Source organism: Lytechinus variegatus, chromosome 1 (genome assembly GCF_018143015.1).
Source record: "Lytechinus variegatus isolate NC3 chromosome 1, Lvar_3.0, whole genome shotgun sequence".
Lineage (NCBI taxonomy): Eukaryota > Metazoa > Echinodermata > Echinoidea > Temnopleuroida > Toxopneustidae > Lytechinus > Lytechinus variegatus.
Genome location: NC_054740.1, coordinates 94,437,145 through 94,458,880, shown reverse-complemented (window position 1 = coordinate 94,458,880; position 21,736 = coordinate 94,437,145). Strand labels below are relative to the sequence as shown.

Sequence of the window (21,736 nt, the reverse complement as noted above, 5' to 3'; positions counted from 1 at the left end):
CCATGGTCTAAGTTAAACCTGACTTCAGAATACAGGCCTATGAGTTTAATCTAGCTCTGTTTCACTTATGTTTTGAGCATCATGCAAGACATACATGTAGATGAGGAATGGGGGGGGGGGGGGTGGGGTGAGTGAATTAGATAAGAATAGAAGGAATCTGTCCAAGAGATTTTTTTTCCAGGATAGTATGTTTCAGAGTCTTCTTTAGCTAAGTGTGAGTGTGTATGAGTTACGTCTCTGTGTGTGGGTTTCGGTGCAGATGTGCATATAATTATCAAATGTGAGGGCGTACATGAGTATTTGTTCATGTTAACGAACATGCACACAATTAATGTGTTTATATTAAAAACAAAAACAAGGGATGATTTGAGTTGCATAGGTTCATCAACTTTCTAGGACCAATTTTCTTTAATGTCTTTTTGGTATATGTACAGTGTGTCCCCCAAAAAAAACGAAACTAAGGTTTAGCGATGATTTATCATATCTTAATCACAAATACAATAGACAAATGACCTATCATTTTAAAGCTTAGAATCTCCTCTTTCAGATAATATAACATACAAGATTTTTTATCTACCCTTGAGTGAGTAAAAACAATTTGAAGAAAGGATAGCAAGAAGTCATTTGACGGGGGTATCAAAATATTGAAAAGAAAATCACATGCCTAAAAGGTTCAATATCTTCTCTTTAATTTGATAGCTAAATCGCAGAAAATGGTTTTAAAAATAACAAAGCTATGCTTTTTCATGACAATACTTGTTTTCCATAATTTCATGAAACATACATGTTTTCACCGGTTTCTCGCCTGAGCTATCGCACGGTTAACAAAAGACTTTATTCATGGCTGATTGTCAACAAAACAGAGCGTCAAGTAAGTCTGAAAGCTATGCTGTAATACCTCTTCATTTTATGAAACTATTGAAATTCAAGCCTTATTTCAAATAAACAGAACTTTCTTTTTTGCTTGACCGTTTTCTGTAATTGAGGCAGCAAATTAAAGAGCAGATATTGAACATTTTAAAAATGTGAATTTCTTATTGTAACTCAGATACCTCTCGCCAAGTGACTTTTTGGTTTTCTTTCTTCAAATTGTTTTTGCTCACTAATGCATGAATGATGAATACTCTTAGTTATTTGAAATGAAAGAGGAGACTATGCTTTACAATGATAGGTCATTTGTCTATTGTATATATGATTAAGTTATGATAAATCTAGGATTTGTTTGTTATGGGACGCACTGTATATATATTTTTTTGAGATGCCAGTTTTACAAGCTTACTGGCTGACTTTTTTTTTTCTTCGTAAAGATTATTTCTGGAGGAAGAATCACAGCTAGTGGTAATTACAGCTGGACCAACAACGCTGAAAGCACAGCTGATAGAGATCTACCCATTATTCAGTCTGAGATCGTCTCTCGAATCGCAGCCTCTAGCTCAGCCTCTTCACGATCTAGACGTCAACTCAGACGTCGTTCCTCTCCTTTTTGGCCAGGATATGAAGGTACATTATGATTCTGGATAACTTATTTGATATTATAAACAAAGGTGAAAATGTTCCCTTCTGTCAATGATATGAAGTTAATTGGCCATAATAGCCTATTTGCTCTCTGCCAGCCATGTAAATGTGACTCCCCTCTCCCCCCAAAAAAATAATGATAAAAAATAAATGGAAAAACAAATCAATAAATAAATGAATAAATATATAAATGAATAAATATATAAATGAATAAATAAATAAATAAATGATAAAACAGATAAATGAATAAATTAATTAATTAAACTAATTCGAGTTGAATTGCACTAATTAGTCGTTTTTTTCTCCCCTGGTTCCAATTGCATTTCTTTATTATTCTATATAAAATTGGTTTAACCTTTCTTTTTGTGTCTTTCTGCAGATATTGCCCCTGAGTTACCAAACTATCATAGGAACGGCACCAAAGCCAGTGCAGTCTTTTTCTTCAATGCAATATCTGAAATGTCTCCAAGTAGTAAAATCCTTGTCTATTATATCCGGAAGGATAATGAAGTGGTCAGTGCAAGTACTAACTTCAAAATGGCAGCTGCTTTTAAGAATCAGGTACCGTTTTAAATTTTTCTTCTTGAATTAAACACCAAGAGCAGCTTGTACAGGTATATACATGTATTTAGACAAGGAGAGCTGTTTGGTGAATTATAAAGAAAGGAGTAATGAGCGATATACCTGTTAAGCCCCTAAATTTCAGCATTCTTGTTTTGTCGGGAGAAATATTCTATTTGTTGCCTTCCTCTGAAATTTATTTTAATATCTTGTTACCTCTCAAAATGGCCTCTTGCGTTTCTTTAATTGATATTTTTAAATGATTTGACTTTAATACAAATTATAAGATCAAATACTTAGCATTGTTTTATGAGGTTTTTGAAATCAATACCAGTAATTCTACTGTATAATATACTTCACATGTATCTTCTTGATCTTTTTACCAGGTATCGGTTGAGTTTGTCAATGAGAGGGTGATCCGACCAGGTCAAACTGCTTCTATAGCTCTCAATGCTAGAAATGGCTCACTTTGTGCTTTGGGTGTTGTCGATAGAAGTGTGCATATCCTAGGTGGAGACAATCAACTTTCTAAAGAAAAGGTTTGTTGGAGTTCTATCATATTTGGTGGAACGTTGTGGCCCAGTAGATAAGTCTCCGGACTCTGAAACAGAGGGTCGTGGGTTCGAATCCCAACCATGGCGTAATTTCCTTCAGGAAGAAATTGATCCACAATGTGCTGCACTCAACCCAGGTGAGGTAAATGGGTACCTGGCAGGAATTTATTCCTTGAAACGCAGCGCGCGTAACAGCTGCACTGCTAAAGCCAGGGTAATTATGCTGCATATACTGTAGAGCGCTTAGAGACTTCTTACAAAGTAAGTATTAAGCGCTATATAAGCAAGTATAATTATCTCTATTAGTATGGATTAAAAGATGCACCACTCGGTTGAAACTAGCAACTTGTACTGATCACACAGAAACATTGTTAACGCTAACAATGCACACAGAGGCCTGTTGCAACTGGTAATATGGCAGCGATACCTCATGTCACAACAGTGCATTACCTACACATTGAAATAATGTTTTGACTTCACAAACCAAAAGATGTGACTGGGCTTGCTGTTAGCACTCCGTTTGTTGAAAAGTTGTTGCTGATAACATCTGCAATATTGACTGTTTCAAGTTTTTTTGAAATTCAGAATAGAGTTCTGAGAAAAAAGAGAATAGTAGTGAATTATACTTAAATTGAAACTTTGAAAAGGTAAGTTATTTGGATCTAGCGAGATTACTGCTATAAAAGATGATTGCTGCGTTTTTTTCCTTTGTTAGAATATAACTATAATTTCTGTTCCGCAGGTGATGAATCCTTTGAATAGTTTGAATCCAGTCCAAGGTTCATTCAACAGTAGCTGCCCTACAGACTCTTCACGCTCATCCTCAAGCAAGCATGCTGATAGTGCAGAAGGATTTAGGGTAAGTTACATCCATCTTATTTCAGAGGCTTGTAATGGCACACATCGCTACTGATCTTGGCTCTTGACTTTGACTATAAAAGATTGATATCAGTTAAGTTACAGGAGCTAATCTGATTATTTACATTTACACATATCAACAAGAATATCTGTATGTAAAATACCCAATTTCTTTTTATGTTTGTGTCTAAATAATAACTTAAGAACTTCAAATGTTTTTGCTATCAATGGTGAGGTATGTCAGTGGTCTACCCTGAAGAAATAAAGAAAGAAAGAAAGATAATGCTTACTGAAACTTATTTGTTCCTTTTCAGGATGAACTACAGGTATGTAAACCTGGAAGATCCATGAGGCGATGCAATCATGTTTGTAGATGCATGTATTTGAAATATTTTACTGCAAATGATCTTCTAACTTCTCAATACTGTATATTTTCGTTATGTTTAAAAAAGGTTTTGATTAAGTAATGAATGAATATGAATATCAATTGTACTTTTTCTCTTTCAGAAAGCTGATGTTGGTTTCTACAGTGACCTTAAGTTAGAAACCAGACCGTGTTGGGAGAGAAGGACAATTCCCTGTAGTAAGTGATTCTATAGAATGATTTGACTGTTGCATGATACATCCAATCCAATCCAAAAGTCATTTGATATAGCGCCTTTTCCTATCGGTTACAAAGCGCTGCACACACACTACTCCATATTTGTTTTGGCCACTAAAACAACTGTTCTACACCTCGGAATGATCAGTTTAGTCCTTGCAATTAAATGTCCACTTCGCAGAATAGATGGGATTTAATGGCCTTCTTGAATTGTTCAACAGAGGAGGCCATCTTCACTGCAGCAGGAGTGAGCCAGATTGATGAAGATGAACAAGTAATATATTTGCCACTAATCCACAAACATTATCATGAGATGCTTATTGGTCAACAATTTTTTCATGTGTCATAGATCTCTGTCACGTCTGAAAAATTGCCGGCCCGGGTACTGCCTCTGGTAGGAAAGAAAACAGATGTTAATTAACATGTCCAATGATCCTCTGGCCACCTTTTAATAAGCCTAATTAATAGCACCTCCAGAGGTAGTCTCAGAGAGGACTCGGGCTAGCCCCAGACATTTTATTAGTAGCTGTACCGGTAATTGCAAACCTACCTCAAACCCATCTCGGTCAGACTGTAGTAGTTTGTAGCACAGACCCCTCACTGTCAAAGTGTCTGCACTTGAATGAATGCTGTTGCATAAAAGTTACTTTTGTAATTGTAACTTTGTCATCCAATGGTTACTATCATGGTAACGATGATCAACAGCCAATTAAATTCAAGGATTACGCGCAAGTTACCATACTTTTATGCAACAGGGCCTAGGTTTGTTCGTGAAGCTAATCCATTTCAATTTCTGTCTTGGGCCGGCCCGGGCCAGCAGTTTGTCAGATGTAACGGGGGTCTTGAAGCCCGAGTGAGAATTAAAATAGAAAATGAATCTTTATTGAATGATTCCCAAATGTAGGGAAGAATAAGAAACTATAATTGGGATAGCAGTGTAAAATTGTGTTGTGTAAAATAAGGTTTGTAATCACTTGGAAATAGAAATACTATGAGTAATGTATGGTGTTGAGAACACTTTTTTAACCAAGTTTTCATTATAAATTAAAATAAGGGACATCACATTAAGGGCACTAATTGTATCATGAAACACACAAATTGGGAGAAAAATGATAAACATGTAACATTAATATCAATAACCAACATTTCAACCCCCCTTCTCTGTTCGACATTTATTCATTGGGGACTTTTATTTTAATATTCTGGGGGGTTTTTTTAGGTTTTTTTTTTTACATTTGGCAATGATAAAATATCAAAATATTGAATATTATGCAATATCAATGGCCTTAACCCAGGAGGAGGTTTGAACCACGGCTTATGTCAATTTTTATGTGTATATTACCCTTGAGGTAGCATGTAGATTAAGAAACTGAGAAGGTTCGATATGTGCACTAATGGGTGAAAAAAATTTGAGAAAAGCAAAAAAAAAAAAAAGACTGACCGACATTGACTTTATGCTGTGTTGAAACAAACTCATCTTGTTTTTGCATAATTTATGTTCCTTTTGTTTGATGATTTTCTGTTGATACAGCTTATTGGCGTTGCTTCAGAGATTCTCCAAGGATCCTTGCAATGATGCCACAACATAGGATGCCAGGACTACCGGGTCCAATGCCTGATGCAGAAATTCGCTTTAATGCTCCTGTAGCAATGCAATTTGATATGGATATGGTTGCGGAAGTAAATGTAGTACAAGATACTCCAGGGCAAGAAGAAACACCGATCACTGAACTGCGTAATTACTTCCCAGAAACATGGCTTTGGAAACTCAATAGAATAGGGTAGGTAATGGAAGTGATAAATAATAATGGTGAATTTTTAGATCCTTCTCCAGAAAATAAATAGCGAAAATATAAATATGAAGTAATAAACACGATTAATCAATAAAAAAAAGTTAAAAGAAAATAAGAATTATAATAATAATGATAATATTTATGATAATAATAAAAACAATAACAACATCGGGAGTTCGTAGACCAGAAGGACACCCATCAGTGGCTTAAGTCGGCAGGAGTAAGAATTGAAAAGGAAGGGTTCATCTATGCAGTTAAACACCAAATTTCACTTTAGATTTTCATTTTTTTTCCAGAAATCATTTTTGTAATCTTGTTTAAAGGTTTTTACAAAAAATTTCAAAAGCCAAATATTGACATGTATTTCTTTGTTTTTAGAAGTTCTTTGGCAATTCTTCGTTTTTTCATCTCTTCTTTTTCATTTGTTTTTCAATGGAAATTATTACAAACCATTAAACAACTAAATTAAACCATAAATTCATTAAGCAGACCAATTGGAATGAAAAATAATCACTGAATTGCATCTCCCATAGTCTTTGTACACAAAGTATAAGAATTGAACCATTTTTGGCATGACATTGTCTACTAAAAAGTTACATAGCGTTGCGATGATATACTGGTTCGTCACGAAGTAGGTCTCAAAAGTTTTGCGAGACTTCAAAGAAAAATGTCAAGAAATTTTACAGTGCTATCTTTTTGCGTTCTGGAAAAATAGTGTGAATCAATGAGGGGGGGCATGCTCCTGTCCTATTAGGGTTTAGCCTTTTCACACTAGCTATACTTTCTTAGTTGATAACTGGTTTTGATGTAACTGTTTTTAAACTGGTTGTCTCCATGCTGTCAATGTTTGCCCAAGATTTCATATCAGAATACATAACACTTTTACAGTAGTTTACAAGAGGAATATGTGTCAGTACTCTCCACTGCTTAAGCTTACACATCTATTGGGAAGGCTGTCCATCTTTAGGAGATAAATTGATGGATTCTGACATTTCTGATTTAGATCCACTGGTCAACATGTGATAGAAGAAGAGATCCCACACACCATTACTGAGTGGGTTGCTAATGCCTTCTGTCTCTCATCTCAGTATGGAATAGGAGTAGCAGAGACTACATCCATCAGAGCATTCCAACCTTTCTTTCTTTCCTATACTATTCCATACTCCATCATCCGGGGTGAGAAGGCACCGGTCAAAGTGACTGTCTTCAACTACCTCAGTCAGTGCCTCAATGTGAGTCAACCATGCTTTCATGTAATTGTAATTTAACTTTAGCAACAGCAACAAAAAGCATTGGTTTAATATAACTGAAGATTAAACAAGCATTACTTCATAAAAAATGATATTACAAAAATATATAAAAAACTTGAAGCATAGTCAAGATGTTGATTTGCTTTGTGCGTAGCGAAATTGTACTTATAGTGTCAGTTTTATATTTCTTTCATGGACTTCTATATTCATATGATAAAATGGACTGATATTTCAGCTTTTGATGAAGTCAAAATTTGTCAATAACTAGTTTCATTAGTAGTTTTGTATCATTAAGGACTTCGATTTTGACTAGTCAGGAGGATTTTGTTTATTTTTGCTCTATAGATCCGACTGTCCATGACTGAGTCTTCAAATTTCACAATTGAGACCCGCCCAGAATCAGAGACTGTAGAGGTTTGTGGTAACTCTGCTGACACTTTGGAATATGAGATCATACCTACAGCTCTTGGTGACATCCCAATCAGAGGTTAGCAACAATTTTACGCTTATATCTTCATCTTTTTACATCAATCTTCTGCTATCTATTCTATGAAGATGATACAATTAATTGTGGTCAAGCCATTGTGCCATTGGTGGGGGAGGTGTACCTGGTTAAGTTTTGTAATTCGGTACACATGGGGGCATTGTGGTCTAGTGGTTAACACTTTGGTCTTTTAATCTGACTTTGGGTTTCATTCCCAGCCGTGGCATGTTTTTCTTCATCAAGAAATTTACCCACATTGTACTGCACTCAACCCTGGTGAGGTGAATGGGTACCAGGTAGAAAGAAATTCATCTATATAGCAGCACGGCTAAAGCGGGGGTAATTATAGCAGCACTTTGTATCCCCTGGATAAAAGCGTTAATCCAGCTATTAATATTATTTCATATCGACATATCACTGTTAGAGTTTGTGGAATATAACTCATTCCATCTTTCGCCAAGTTTCTTGGAATGTCTTATTCAGTTTCTGTGTCCTTTGTTCATAGTTACTGCGGTCGGTGAACCAAGTTCTGATCGTGGTGATCTTCCAAACGATGCTACCTTCACTGATGCTCTGGAGGATACGATTCTTGTTGAGGTATGGTATTCATCATCAAACCTACACACATTTATAAATGAGTCAAATTCATATTATTTTATAATTCGGTAAAACCTTTATGATAAACTAAGAAGAAATGTATTATTACAGCATTTTACCTCCCATTGAAATGGCTTTACAGCATGTTATCGCATTATTGTTTCAATCTAGTCAAGTTCTTCAGCCTGTCGTAGAAACAGATATTTGCAAAATCCTGTGACTACCAAAATGTATTTGTGCTTCACACTCCAGGGGCCTGTTGCATAAAACTTTTTACCTGAAAAAACTCAGGTTGTTTTTACCGGAGTTTTTGCCCTGTGTTAAATTCAACGGCAAAAATCAGACTAACCTTAGTTTTCAGTTTTTACCAGAGTTTTCTCAGGTAAAAAGTTATATGCAACAGGCCCCAGGTTGATGTTCCACAAAGATTAAAGTGTGACTTAGAGTCGCACTTATATTCCCAGTTGTGTACAGTATAGAAGACATCACCGCATTGGTCAGATTATTCGCACTACTGCGTATCCATCAATCAGATTACGCGTTGCATATCATGGGTGCGTTGGCATTTAAGTGTGACTCTAAGTCATACTTAAATCTTTGGGAAACACCCCCATGGTCATATTTAAATCATATCCTTATGATAATTCATGATTGATGCTTTGTGAATGTCAGCAACACCTCTTTCATGTGCTTTCTGTGAATGCTAGTTCAGTTCAATTTATTTTTTTTCAGCCTGAGGGTGCAGAACGAGAGGAGACCTTTAGTGAGTTGATCTGCCCTCATGGTAAGGATATTATTGTTTTTATACTTTGTTAAAAAAAAACAAGTACTTCATGATTAAAAAATGAAAAATATGTGTTGTTTACTGATTACAAATTTGTCTTTGGTACTCTACAAACCGATTCTTCTTTTTATCAGTGTGGTAATTCTGTTCCCAAATAATTCTTATTTTCTTGTAGAATATAAACTATTCCGCACTATAATTTTTATGTACCATATCTTGGAACATTCCTGGATATCCAGCTGAGAGCAAAAGATATACTTCATGCTGTAGCTCAAATGTTATTTTCATGAATATCGCTAATAATGTACCATCATATTTCCTCATATATAGATGAAAGTAATGGAGTTTTTGAGCAGACCATCTCTCTAGATCTACCATCGGTGGTAGTAGAAGGATCTACACGTGGAAGAGTACAGGTTATAGGTGAGTTATCTCTGATTTTTTCCTGCCTGCATAGGAAAGTGAGACTTGTACATGTAGGTAGCGTCATCAACGTGTGGTCCAGTGGTTAGAGCATTGGACTCATAATCGCAAGGTTGTGAGTTCGAATCCCAACTCTGCCATTGTCTCCACTTTGATAAAGTGCCCGAGAGTGATATCTGTCTATAATGTCAGCCACTATGACTGATCATTTTAGACGTAAAATGTTTCATAGGTAATTGGTTATATACCAGCTTGGCATTTACCAGCAAAGTGCTGTCCTGCCGAGTTCCTACGGGAATTAACAGAAACAGAAACATTGGAATCTTAACCAAGGTTAAGTTTTTGGAATGTCATAACTTCAAAAATGTATGGATCTAGTTCATGAAACATTGGACAAAAGGGTAGTCAATTATCACGGATCATTTTCCATGAATTGTAGGTCACAGGACCAAGATCAAAGGTCATTTAGGGTCAATGAACTTAGACAATGTTGGGAGGTGTGAACATTGAATTCTTAACCATGTAAGCTTTTGAAATGTCATAACTTGGTAAGTATATGGATCTTTTTTATGAAACTTGAACTCAAGGGTAAACAAGTAACACTCGTCATCTGGCAGCATGAGTTGCAGGTCACATGATCAAGGTCAAAGGTCTATCTAAATACTTCTCTGTCTGACTTTTTTTCTTTGTCTCTCTGTCAGGTGACATCATGGGACCAGTGATGTCAAACCTTGATAGTCTGTTGAGGATGCCGTTTGGATGTGGAGAGCAGAATATGATTTTCATGGCTCCTAACATCTATGTCATGCAGTATCTCTCTCTCACCAACCAGCTTACGTCAGAAATTAAAGAGAAAGCTCTCAAGTTCATGGCAAGTGGTAAGGGCTAGTCATTCCTTGTAGGTAGAATCTTTCATAGAGAATAGGTAGTGTCCACTTCTTACGTTGATTGCTTTCCTTCAAATGCTTTTCCACCTGTGAGTTATACCTCAGTCACACTTACCCTATGGCAGCCGTACGGCAAATAAAAAAACAGCGGTTTTAGCATTTTGTACTAGCTATATATAGGTGGTTTGAATAGAAATGAATAAAACGACTGTTTTCGCCTACTGGCAGTGTGGCCGCCGTAGGAGAAATGTGACTGAGGTATGATGATCACTTTCATTTACATTGTATTTTTGAATTAGTTTAAAACAGAAACCAAATCAATTTGCATCTATTTTTATTTACCTGGTTGTAAATCACTAATGTGATTGTGTTCATGTCCTCATTTTTAATATGTCAATATATGTATCGCCATGATGGCACTCGGGTCTGCCTCGTCAAGACCTTTCGGTCTTTTGCAGTCTCCCAAATTTCATTTTGTATTCATGTATGTTTAATTGCTTTCTTATCAATTATGTATTTTTCTGATATTGTATCTCGTGTTTTTTATTGAATGGAATTTGAATAAATTGAATTGAATTGAATTATATAGAACATTGAGTTATGTTGCTTGGCTGTGTTACACCATGTATGAATGATCATTTGGTTCAAATCCTAATCATCGCTTCATAGTTTGAATTCTGATTGTTGGATGATCTGGTTTCTTAATTAGGATATCAGAGAGAACTTGGATACCAGCTAATGGATCACTCCTACAGTGCCTTTGGACAAAGTGATGGGGTAGGAAGTACATGGTTGACAGCGTTTGTTCTGAAGTGCTTCAGCCAAGCAAGAGATTTCATGGATATTGATGAGAGAGACTTGGCCAGGACAAAACGATGGCTGATAAGCAATCCTCAAGATCATGACAATGGCTGCCTTGTCACGAGAGGACGTGTCATCCACAGAGAGATGCAGGTGAGTTAGAAGATCATGGTGATGGTAGTGGTGGTGGTGGTAGAAGTGGTAGTGGTGGTTATAGAGGTTTTGGTAGCAGTGATGATTTGCCAAGAAACTTATGAAGATTTAGAGATTTAGTGAAAGAAACATTGCACATATCACATTAATGTATCTTGACCAATTTTCCTGTGAAAATTCTTCTTGCTTATCTATGTATGAACTTGTCATATCATATCTGGTATTACAAAAAAAAAGAAAATTTATATAAATGTAATTTAAATTTCATAAAGATTTTCTCTATTGAGTATTCTGTAAAAATAGTAATAATGCATCTGTGTATACATGCATGTTTACATGGTTGTGTTTGTCAACTGCTTTAATGATTATTGTATTTCTGTTGTTATTTCTTCAGGGTGCAGTAACAAGTCCAGTAACGATGACAGCATTTGTTCTCATATCCTTAATGGAGGCTGGTGGTGATCCTCAGGTATAAACAGCTCTTCAAATTGGCAATAACTAATATTTACTGTCAAACCTGTTTCAGCAGCAACCTGGCTACAGTAAAAACTGTTAGGTTTTAATAGTGGAAATCAAAGTTGTGTCCCATTTCAAAGGAATATATGTTATAGGATCTGTCTATGAAGGACAGATGCAATATTATCATTTCTCTGGCTTAGCTCGAACTGCTATTTCCAGTGCTGAGTGCATTCAAGGGAATTAATAAGTGTGAAACCCATTCACCTCACCTGGATTCAAGTATTGGGCAATTTGGACACGTTTATTGCTGGGGGAATGATTTCTGCAAGATTTTGAACAAGTTGTAAATAAATGAAAAATGTCATCGATTTGAGATGATCGAATAAGATGTTGAACTTCTATCAACCTTGTGTGACAATATTTTTCTTGTTCTCACTTCTGCCCCAATCTTTTTAGGAACATTCCCTGGCATCTGCTTTTGACTGCCTTCGATCTAACATTGAGGATAATGGAGCAACCATGGATACATACACTCTAGCTATCAGTAGTTACGCTCTAGGTCTTGGTGGAGACTACGTCACTCAAGCCATAGCCCTCAACTTACTGAATGGCAGGGCCCATGGAAATGGTGAGATCTGCTTTTATAACTAAACATTTATTCAATGCCCTCATTGCATGTAATTTGCCAAAACAAATTAAATTTTATGCAATTTTGAGGTTTTTACATAATTGATTTTGGTGTGCATACATGTATGTTTAGTTGTTGAATGATATTAATTTGTAAAAACAATGCTGTAAAGTATGCATCAATGATATCAATAAATGGATTGAATATGTATGAACTATGTCTGTAGTTCTATGATGGAGTATTAAAGTCATGGCCCAGGCTGAAAATATTTATGTCTTATTATATTGAGTAGAATTCACCGAGCAACATGCAGAGAATTTCATCAAAATCGGATTGCAAATGATAAAGTTATATGAGTTTAAAGTTTAGCAATATTTTGTGAAAACAGTTGTCATGAGTATTCATGAGATGGGCTGATGATGTCACATCCCCACCTTCTGTTTTCTTATGCAATTACCATAGAGCTATTACATAATTTCATAATTCTTTTCATTATTTCATACTTGTGTGAATAATATGTCTCCCTTATAATGAATAAGTTGCAGCAATAAATATCTAATACACTAAATCAGTTGTCTATCCAATTTTTCTAGTTCTTGAGGAAAAAATTGAATAAACCTAATTTCATATAATAAAATACAAAAGAACAAGTGGGGATGTGACATCATTATCTCACCCAATGAATATTCATGACGACTGTTTTCACAAAATATTGCTAAACTTTAAAAATTCATAACTTTGTTATTTGTCGTCTGGTTTTGATGAAATTTTTGGCATTTTGCTCAGTGAATTTTAGTCTATTTATTAAGCTAGAAATACTCTCAGCCCGGACCATCCCTTTAATACAGTAAGCTGCAACCTTATTTTCATTCTTGTTTTCTTTTTAGCTGCTGGGAGATATTGGAAGAGATCAGAACTACCAAGCATGGATGAAGAAGATGATCACCCACATTGTCATAGTTTCTGTAAGTCTGACTCCTCTGCTGTGGAAATAACTTCTTATATCCTTCTGGCTTACATGCACCGTAATATGCCTGTTAGTGATGTTCTGATACAAACCATGCCAATGGTTAAATGGCTCAACACACAACGCAATGGCAACGGTGGCTTTTCATCAACTCAGGTGAGTTATTGTTTGTTACCTCCATCGTCTTAGATAACTAAGAATAGATTAATGAATATAATCTGAAATACTTTTGCACTTAAATGTCACACTCTGTCTACTGTCAAAATCTAATAAACCATTCTTGAGGTTCTGTAGTTCAAAAGATTTCCATTGTATTGAATGATTTGATAAATAGCTACAGAACCATTGAAGATCTTAGTCGACAGAGTGGAACTATTTGAAATGTCATGAAGACTAGCGGCTACTTACTATTTTGTATATTTATATTTATAAATATCATCTTAATTGTTGTTACTTTAAGTTTTCTTCAGTCTTTCATGTATTCCTCATCATCCTACTCTCCTCCTTTTCTTCCTTCTTCTCCCCTCCTCCTCCCCTTTTTGCTCCTTCTGCTCTCCTCCCCTTACTCCATCTAAATATTTTTGTTGTTAATCATTTCATCATGAAAACAGGATACCGTACTTGGACTCCAAGCATTGTCTGAATTTGCAGAACTTGCCTACGACCCTGAGGTACCGTTGGATGTAACCATAGATGTCTCTGCTACGAGGGCTTCCCCCAATAACCCTCAGGAGCTTAGTTTTACTGTTGATCATCACAACAGTCTGGTGTTACAGAGGGAAGAGCTTGAGGAGGTACCAACTGAACTGACATTGACAGCTACAGGCAGGGGATGTGTTCTATTCCAGGTATGATGTATGAATGTTATTTTGTTATTTTACAGATGTATGGTACATTGATTTACGTCGGGGGAATGTTTCATGATACTGTTATGCCTGGCTTTATGCATCCATGCATTACTTGTGATCTGGTCATGTGCTAAGTGAGAGTCTGACTTTCTTAAAGCCTTACTAATCGTATTGGGACAAACGGTATCCTTGCATTTGGGTGCTTCCTTCTTCACAACAATAATTTACCTTCGGACAAGATCAATTGATCATGGTGTAAGAACACAAACCTGACTTACACTCAACCGATTTGTTTTGATGTGTTCAGAACCAGCTAACTTTACATCTGCCATGTTTATTCTAGTTATCAGATTTCACTGTGTTGTACTTCATATTTGATCTGAATACAATCTGAACTGGTAAAGATAAAGATCGTTGCAGACCAAATAAAAGTCCAATGACATAAAACTGCTAGAGGATTGCATGACATAGCAACAAGCAGTTGATTCTAAGCATTGTGGTTCATTGATTATAAAAAGCAGTTTAATGTTGTCTCAAGGCACCCAATGTGATACCCTAGTGTAAGAATCCTTTTATTACATTAAAAAGGAAACTAAAAGCCACATCCCTTTCACTTTGTAATACATTGTTTTTATGTGAACACACACAACACATCAATGGATATTTGAAGTCATCTCAGATATGAGCTTCACCATAGACTAGTTTATCAGAGCTATCAAGTCTCACGCATTATGCGTGAGACTCAAGCATTTTGGACTCTTGTTCATCCCCTCAAATCTCTGTCTCACGCAACTATCACAGCCTATCCCCATATACATTGTACACAATGTCTGTGATCTCACTCAGATTCACAGAAAATCTCACGCATAGCTGGTCTTTGAACTTGGCATCTCTGGTTTATTGTTTTCTATATTAGCAGCTATATCTTTACAATTAAGGTATGGTCATGTACATTTTATGCACAAATACAATAATATACTTGGTCAAAAAATTGAGAAATGTAACACCTTTCTATAGAACTTTTATAAGTGTGCACATGAGTCATATCACTGAAAATAGAGTGATTATTTTGATTATTTCTGTTTTTTAGTTGTGATCCATCTCAGGTAGAATGGACACATATCTACTACCAAAATGGGAAAGAACTGTTTTTCAATATGGAGCTAAATTGAACATGTGATTGTAATATGTTTAAGTCTTTAAATTCTTACTAAATTGCAATATTTCCCCAAATATTTGTGAAAAATGGGTGAGCTACAATCTGAATGGCAATTATGTAACATTGTTAATTCTCTATTTATCATGTGTGATAGCAATCGTAATTCTGTTTTATTTTTGCAATGTAGGCCTATGTTGAGTATTATCAGTTCAAGGAATTAACTTATGAATTTGTTATTTTTCAGGCTGAAATGATGTACAATGTACCAGTTTCAAGTCCCAATCGTCTCCTCTTTGACATTACCACAACGGTTAGAGATTGGGAGACCAATGCTGTCACTGAGCCTGGAGTGTGTGGAGATAAGATCCTAGACATCTGTGTCAGGTAAGCTAGAGATCAACTCTTCTTAAAGATGAATTAACAACCTTTTAGCTTTTAAGCAAGGACATTGATTTCATCATACATGTGCTTGAGATATATTGTGAGGAATTACTTGAATTGTGTGTACATCACCTAAACTTTGTAAATGAATGTATTTTTTTCAAGAAATTAAAAGCTTATTAAGGTATAAAGGTAAAACAGTTTTGTATATGATGCTCCATGGAAAACCCTGATCAATTAGAAGATTTCTGAGCAAAGTGCAAATCTAGCGGGATTTAGACAAAGTTCCCGGGACTGGCCAACCATTGTGTACAAACGTATAGCCTGTGACGTGGTATTGTATCAAATCAGGCCAGATCCACCAGTGCGGGATAAGTCAAATTGGTTCTCATTAGAATATGATCAATAATTTTGTTATTCTTTTTAGGTATGTTGGGAGTGATAACGAGACTGGAATGGCCACAATGGAGGTCAAGATGGTGTCTGGTTACGTCCCTCATGAACAATTTCTGAATGAATTACAGCGTGACTTAGGTCATGCTATCGGCTTCAAGCGCTTTGACAAATACAAGCCTGGAGAACCTCTTTCGCTTTACTTTGATAAGGTTAGTATGGTTAAAACTGCTTTATAAAGCTATCAATTGGCACCATGTCATAAAGCTGTTTGTGAGTTACACACGATGGGTGACCTCGAGGGTGTTTTTTAAGTATGACTTCAGTCAACTATGACTGAAATGCTGACGTGTGCATGATATGCAACGTGCAATCTTATTGATCAATACGCAGTAGTGCCCGTCTTCTTGGCATGATCTGACCAATACTGTCATGCCTTTTATACAGCGCGCAACTAGACATTTAAGTGCGACTCTAAGTCATACTGAAATCTTTGTGAAACACCCCCCCCCCCCTGATCTTATGCTAAATCTCCCTTACTTAGCATCTAAGTACATGTTCCTTTCATACAACACAACTTGTGAACAGCTGTATAACGCCCCAACCTGTATAGAAGAGACAACTTCCTACAAAGTCAGAAACTGGTGTTATTCTCTAGATCCATAATATGATAAACTTCTTACCATTAAAAATAATCATTGTATATTTTACATTGTTCATCACTTTCATGAGAGCAATTTTAATGACAAATTAAGCAATGGCTCCAAGGATAAATTTACCATCCAGGAAATGTGTTAAACTTTTGTTTATGTTGTATTTAGTTCTTATTTGATTGTGAGATAAATAGCCTGGAAAAAGTGGCTTGAACAGGTATCGTAAATCAAACTCAGATTTTGAGATATTTTATGGCTTGTTCTGAAACATTTTTTAAGAAATCTTTTATAGAGGAATTGAAAGATCACTTTTGAGTTTTCCAAGAACAAAATGCAGAAATCGCATGTAATCACATATAGTTACAGAGAAACTTGTATTGTTTCATCAACTGTCCAATGGAATTACCCCTGACCTGTCCTATTGATAATATTAATAAAGAATGACAATTCATTCTTCTGATAAATTCTGTTTTCCTTATTTCCCTCCTACATGGTCCCTACATTGTATGTATCATTTAATCTTTTCAGTTTGATAATGTTGTACGCTGCATACCCATTAAACTGAAGCAAGAGATGTTTGTCAAGGATACTAAGGATGCAGTTATCAAAGTCTATGACTATTACAAACCAGGTAAGGTCAAGTAATATATTTAGAAATGAGGTCAAAGTCAAAAGATGACCAACATGATGTCTTCTGATTATCTCCATGGAAAAAGCCTGCAATTAGACCAAAACTTGTTTGTGTTGTGTGACATGATGTCTATTATGAACTCTGCAATGTCAAATTATATTGAAAAAGGCCTGCAAGTTGACCAAAACTTGTCCATGTGTGCAAATTAACTTCTATCTTGATGGCAGTTTTCAGAAATAAATTTGTTAGGTGACTGTTCTTCACAAGATCTATCATGCGAAATAACAGGGCTCAAATTAATCCAAGGCTACCAAGGTCATGTATTTAGATGCCCATTGTCATTGTCCACTGGTTGGCCTTATGTTGAACCTTGCTTGATTTCTACCGTTTGTGCTGCAATTTAGAAAAGTAACCGGGGGAGCATTTCAGGACTTGTCGGATGTCCCATTTTATTCTGACAGATACCAAGATAGGAACAGTGCTTCTCAGCCAATCAAAATTAAGGGAAGTTGTCAGATCTGACAACTTGTCAGACGAAATTGTTGATAAACTCTCTCCATGTCCAAAAAATGTAAGGCCTGAGAAATCAACATTGGAAATTGTCAACCTAATAATGTGACCATTCAATAAATGTTGTTATCTAGCTAATCAAGAATCTGTCATTTTGAGTTATGAAGAGATAAAATTTGTCATTAAATACAAAAATCTAACACATGGAATTGACCTCTGGGATTTAAAAAAATAATGAAATTTGACCCGTCTCTTAAAATATTTATGATGAATTTTAAATTGACTTACTGTAGATAAAGCAATGGTGGAAAGTGCACTTGTTTTTAATTCAATTGTATGGATTCATGCAAGTAGGAAAGAGGACATACAGAAACTAGAAAGAGTTGAAAAGCAAGCCCCTAAAATAACAAAAGAAAAATGGTGCTTTGTAAGCGAGAATGAAGGTAGAGTCTTCGGAAAAGCCAAAGAGATCCTGACCAATGAGAACCATGCCCTTCATAAATATTATAATTTGATGAGGTCAGGTAAACGTCTGAGATCCCTTCCTGGTAGAACCTCACGCTTTGTAAATTCTTTCGTTCCAGCTTCAATCCATGCATTTAATAGCCATGCTTGAAATTATGTTACCCTCTGCCTTTATCTTAATTTCTCTTATCTTTGCTTGTTGATTTGTATAATGTTTAATGTAGGTTATTCTACTATGTATCGTGTAATCTTCTGTGTATATCATGTATTATTATGAATTATTTTGTGCGAAAAAATTGAATTTCCTTTTGTACTCGATTACAATTGGACAATAAAAATATCTGGATGTGAATCCTTTGTATTTATTTTGAGGTTACATGTATTTGTATATAAGGAGGTACCTAGATTCTCATATTAACCAGATACCTTTCCTTTTATTTTTCTTGCAGCTGTGGTTGGCTTCAAGAGCTACAATACATGTGAAGCTGAAGACCTAAATTGAAGACTGCGGCACTAGACTTATCATTGCAATAGCTCATTAATCTATGCAAAAGACAATGGTTTGGCTTACTATATATACAAAATCACAAATAATTGTGTATGTAAATAGCCCACAACTTATGGACCAAATTTTGATACTTTTATTAGTTTGATTCCATACATCATGCACATGTTTATTTTCAGTGCACATTATGTTTTAATTTGGTGCTAAATATTCTGAAGCTTCATAAAAATTTCAATAGAATCAAAATGAAAATTCCTCAAAATCCATTTTGAGTAGTCTAGAACTCAATGTTACTCTATATGTGGAAGAATTCTAAAAGTACTCATAAACAAGGTTTGTACTGACATTTTATTGTATTAATTGTATGTATGTGAACATGTTTTGGTAGGGAACTTAAGTCTCAACGATAGTTTTGGATAAGGAGAGATGCAAGAATAGGTATTTCTATATCAACTGTAAAATGTTTGTGCTTTTATAATTGAAAACAATTTATTTTTACATTTGTGTATTCTAATTTTTCTACTCTACATGTATGTTCTTTAAAAAAAAACCCAAGAAAGGTGAGCTGAATGGGTACCTGTTAGGAATTTATTCCTTGAAATGCAGCGTGCATAACAGCTGCTCTGCTAAAGCCAGGGTACACCTGTAATTAAGTTGGATTACTGTAGAGCGCCAAGAGATAAAGTAAGCGTTAAAGTGATTGGTTAACATTGGTTTGACTTTAAAAAAATCTGAGCTAGAAGGTCACACTTGTCACCTGTATCTGTGATATATTACAAAAATGAAGCCCAGAAAAAATTGCGTTCGAAAATAATTATTAAGTGCTTCAAAAATTGAAATATAAAGTGACCAAAAACACCATCTTAATTTTATCCCATACACGTATGTGTACTATTTAGGTGTCTATAAGATGCCTATTTACAAAATTGGGGTTTGTCTTGTAGTTTTAGCTTTTCATTCTCAATAATGGTTGTTTTCAGGGTTTATTCTAATACATGCACTTGTACACATGTTTCATCTTGGTTTGAGAATTTTTTAAATTGGCTGCTCACAAAGTTAAACAATACCTTTAAGTGTTATATAAGCAAGTACAAGTGTGATTATCACTATTGTTTGTGTATGTTTGGGTTTTGGATGGGTTTTTTCTGATGTAAAAAAAGAAAGTATATTGTAATTAGTTGATATTTGAAAGTCTTTCCATAGTAGGGTTTTTTAATTCATGTTAATCTGATTATGTTGCCTGAGGACAAGGCTTTAGTTCTCATAGGCCATCTCATCTTTACATTGATTTCACTAGCATTTATAGTAACAGATTTACTTTTAGCTGTAACATAAGATATAATTCTTAAAACAAACAATGGTATATAATTATGAAGTAGAGTAATAACTGATGTGATTTGAAAACAAAATAGAAGGTTAATAGGTTCAGTGTGTGTACTATGCACCAGTGGTGCTTTATTTGTAAATTTATAGTGACTATTTTACCTACATTTTTTGTTTTTATTGTAAGATGACTACTTTTCTATATTGAACAAAACCAACTAATCTTGATTAAGAATTGATCTTGCCAAAATTAATAAATGGTAAAATATTTTTATACTTATTTTTATAGCCAATAATTTTTATATGAACTATATACCCAATATTTGTTATGACTTTGATTATTTGTTGAAACATAAATGATGCTAGTGCCTTACATGCAACAGTGTCTTGAACATTTATTTGTCCTATCCAAATAAATCATTAAAAAGATATTCTTATTTCTCAGTTTTCTCTTTTCTCATTTTATTGTATTAACTATTTGCTGATTTGGACTGATCTAAACAGAACAAACACATGGGCTAAATCCATTTGGTTTGCAATCGATTTGGTCCAATTGTCATTTGGTCTACATTATACTTGGTCTATCAGAAGCTTTCTGATTCTCATTAAAGGTCAAGTCCACCTCAAAAAAATGTTGATTTGAATCAATAGAAAAAAAATCAGACAAGCATAATGCTGAAAATTTCATCAAAAAAGAAATAGTGATGTCATCAGTTCCCTCATTTAGCATACTGACCGGGATGTGCATATAACTATTTTGTGAAATTAAGCAAACTTTAAAATGTCATAACTTTCTTATTTTACATCCGATTTTTATGAAATTTTCAGTGTTGTGCTTGTTTGATTTTTCTGTTTTTATTCAAATCAGTTTTATCATGGGGTGGACTTGTCCTTTAAATATAATTCTCAGTTTGTCTACTTATTACTTTGTCATATAAAATTTGGTTCGTAATCAGTTCATCTAACCTTGTAGTAGTGCTCGACCAAGTTTTAGATTAAATGGGTATAGACTAGATGGAAATATGACAAAGAATATATGGGCTCAGCTAGACCAAATGCTAACTGAACTGGTTGAAGCCAAATGAAGATGAGACTAAGGGGGCGTTGCAAGAAAATATTTGCAATCAATCGCAAATATTCTGCTGTAATTTTACAATTGTTTGGTCACTTTTAACTATAGCAAATCAGATTACATTTTTTCATGAAGCAGATTAGCAATCAATCGCAAATTTGCAATTTATTGCATGGCATATGCTTGATTTCAGGAAAGAAAATAGACTTGCAATTGATCGCAAGTTTCTTGCAATGTCCCATAAGTCCAAGAAGCATTTTGTCACTTGAAGAACCTCATGATTACAAATCTAAATCACGAGCTTTATGTTTTCTGTGGTAATATATCTTTTTAATTTTTCATTGATTTCAGTCTCCAAGATGCAAGTTTTCTGTATTAATACTGTTACCACTGGGCGTTGAGCAATGAATAATGTGATTAGTATTGAGCTCAGTCCAGTAAACCTCTTCACACCAAAAAAACCAATACTGTACTTGAAGTC

General features: G+C 35.0%; 1 protein-coding gene across 2 annotated transcripts in view; it reads left to right on the top strand.

Moving 5' to 3' along the window:
* Positions 1 to 19,573, top strand: part of LOC121429148 (alpha-2-macroglobulin-like) — a 35,207-nt gene extending 15,634 nt beyond the window's left edge. For both annotated transcript variants that reach the window (XM_041626079.1, XM_041626087.1), the window contains 21 exons: positions 1,308 to 1,500; positions 1,895 to 2,076; positions 2,463 to 2,615; positions 3,373 to 3,489; positions 3,996 to 4,071; positions 5,621 to 5,870; positions 6,886 to 7,114; positions 7,478 to 7,619; positions 8,122 to 8,213; positions 8,946 to 8,997; positions 9,328 to 9,420; positions 10,122 to 10,298; positions 11,017 to 11,261; positions 11,656 to 11,730; positions 12,177 to 12,348; positions 13,236 to 13,471; positions 13,927 to 14,163; positions 15,567 to 15,706; positions 16,131 to 16,308; positions 17,278 to 17,380; positions 18,805 to 19,573. In XM_041626079.1, the coding sequence (XP_041482013.1) occupies positions 1,308 to 1,500; positions 1,895 to 2,076; positions 2,463 to 2,615; positions 3,373 to 3,489; positions 3,996 to 4,071; positions 5,621 to 5,870; positions 6,886 to 7,114; positions 7,478 to 7,619; positions 8,122 to 8,213; positions 8,946 to 8,997; positions 9,328 to 9,420; positions 10,122 to 10,298; positions 11,017 to 11,261; positions 11,656 to 11,730; positions 12,177 to 12,348; positions 13,236 to 13,471; positions 13,927 to 14,163; positions 15,567 to 15,706; positions 16,131 to 16,308; positions 17,278 to 17,380; positions 18,805 to 18,857 (3,195 nt within the window). In that variant the 3' untranslated portion in view covers positions 18,858 to 19,573. The remainder of the gene's footprint in view (positions 1 to 1,307; positions 1,501 to 1,894; positions 2,077 to 2,462; positions 2,616 to 3,372; positions 3,490 to 3,995; positions 4,072 to 5,620; positions 5,871 to 6,885; positions 7,115 to 7,477; positions 7,620 to 8,121; positions 8,214 to 8,945; positions 8,998 to 9,327; positions 9,421 to 10,121; positions 10,299 to 11,016; positions 11,262 to 11,655; positions 11,731 to 12,176; positions 12,349 to 13,235; positions 13,472 to 13,926; positions 14,164 to 15,566; positions 15,707 to 16,130; positions 16,309 to 17,277; positions 17,381 to 18,804) is intronic.
* The last annotated feature ends 2,163 nt before the right edge of the window (positions 19,574 to 21,736 follow it).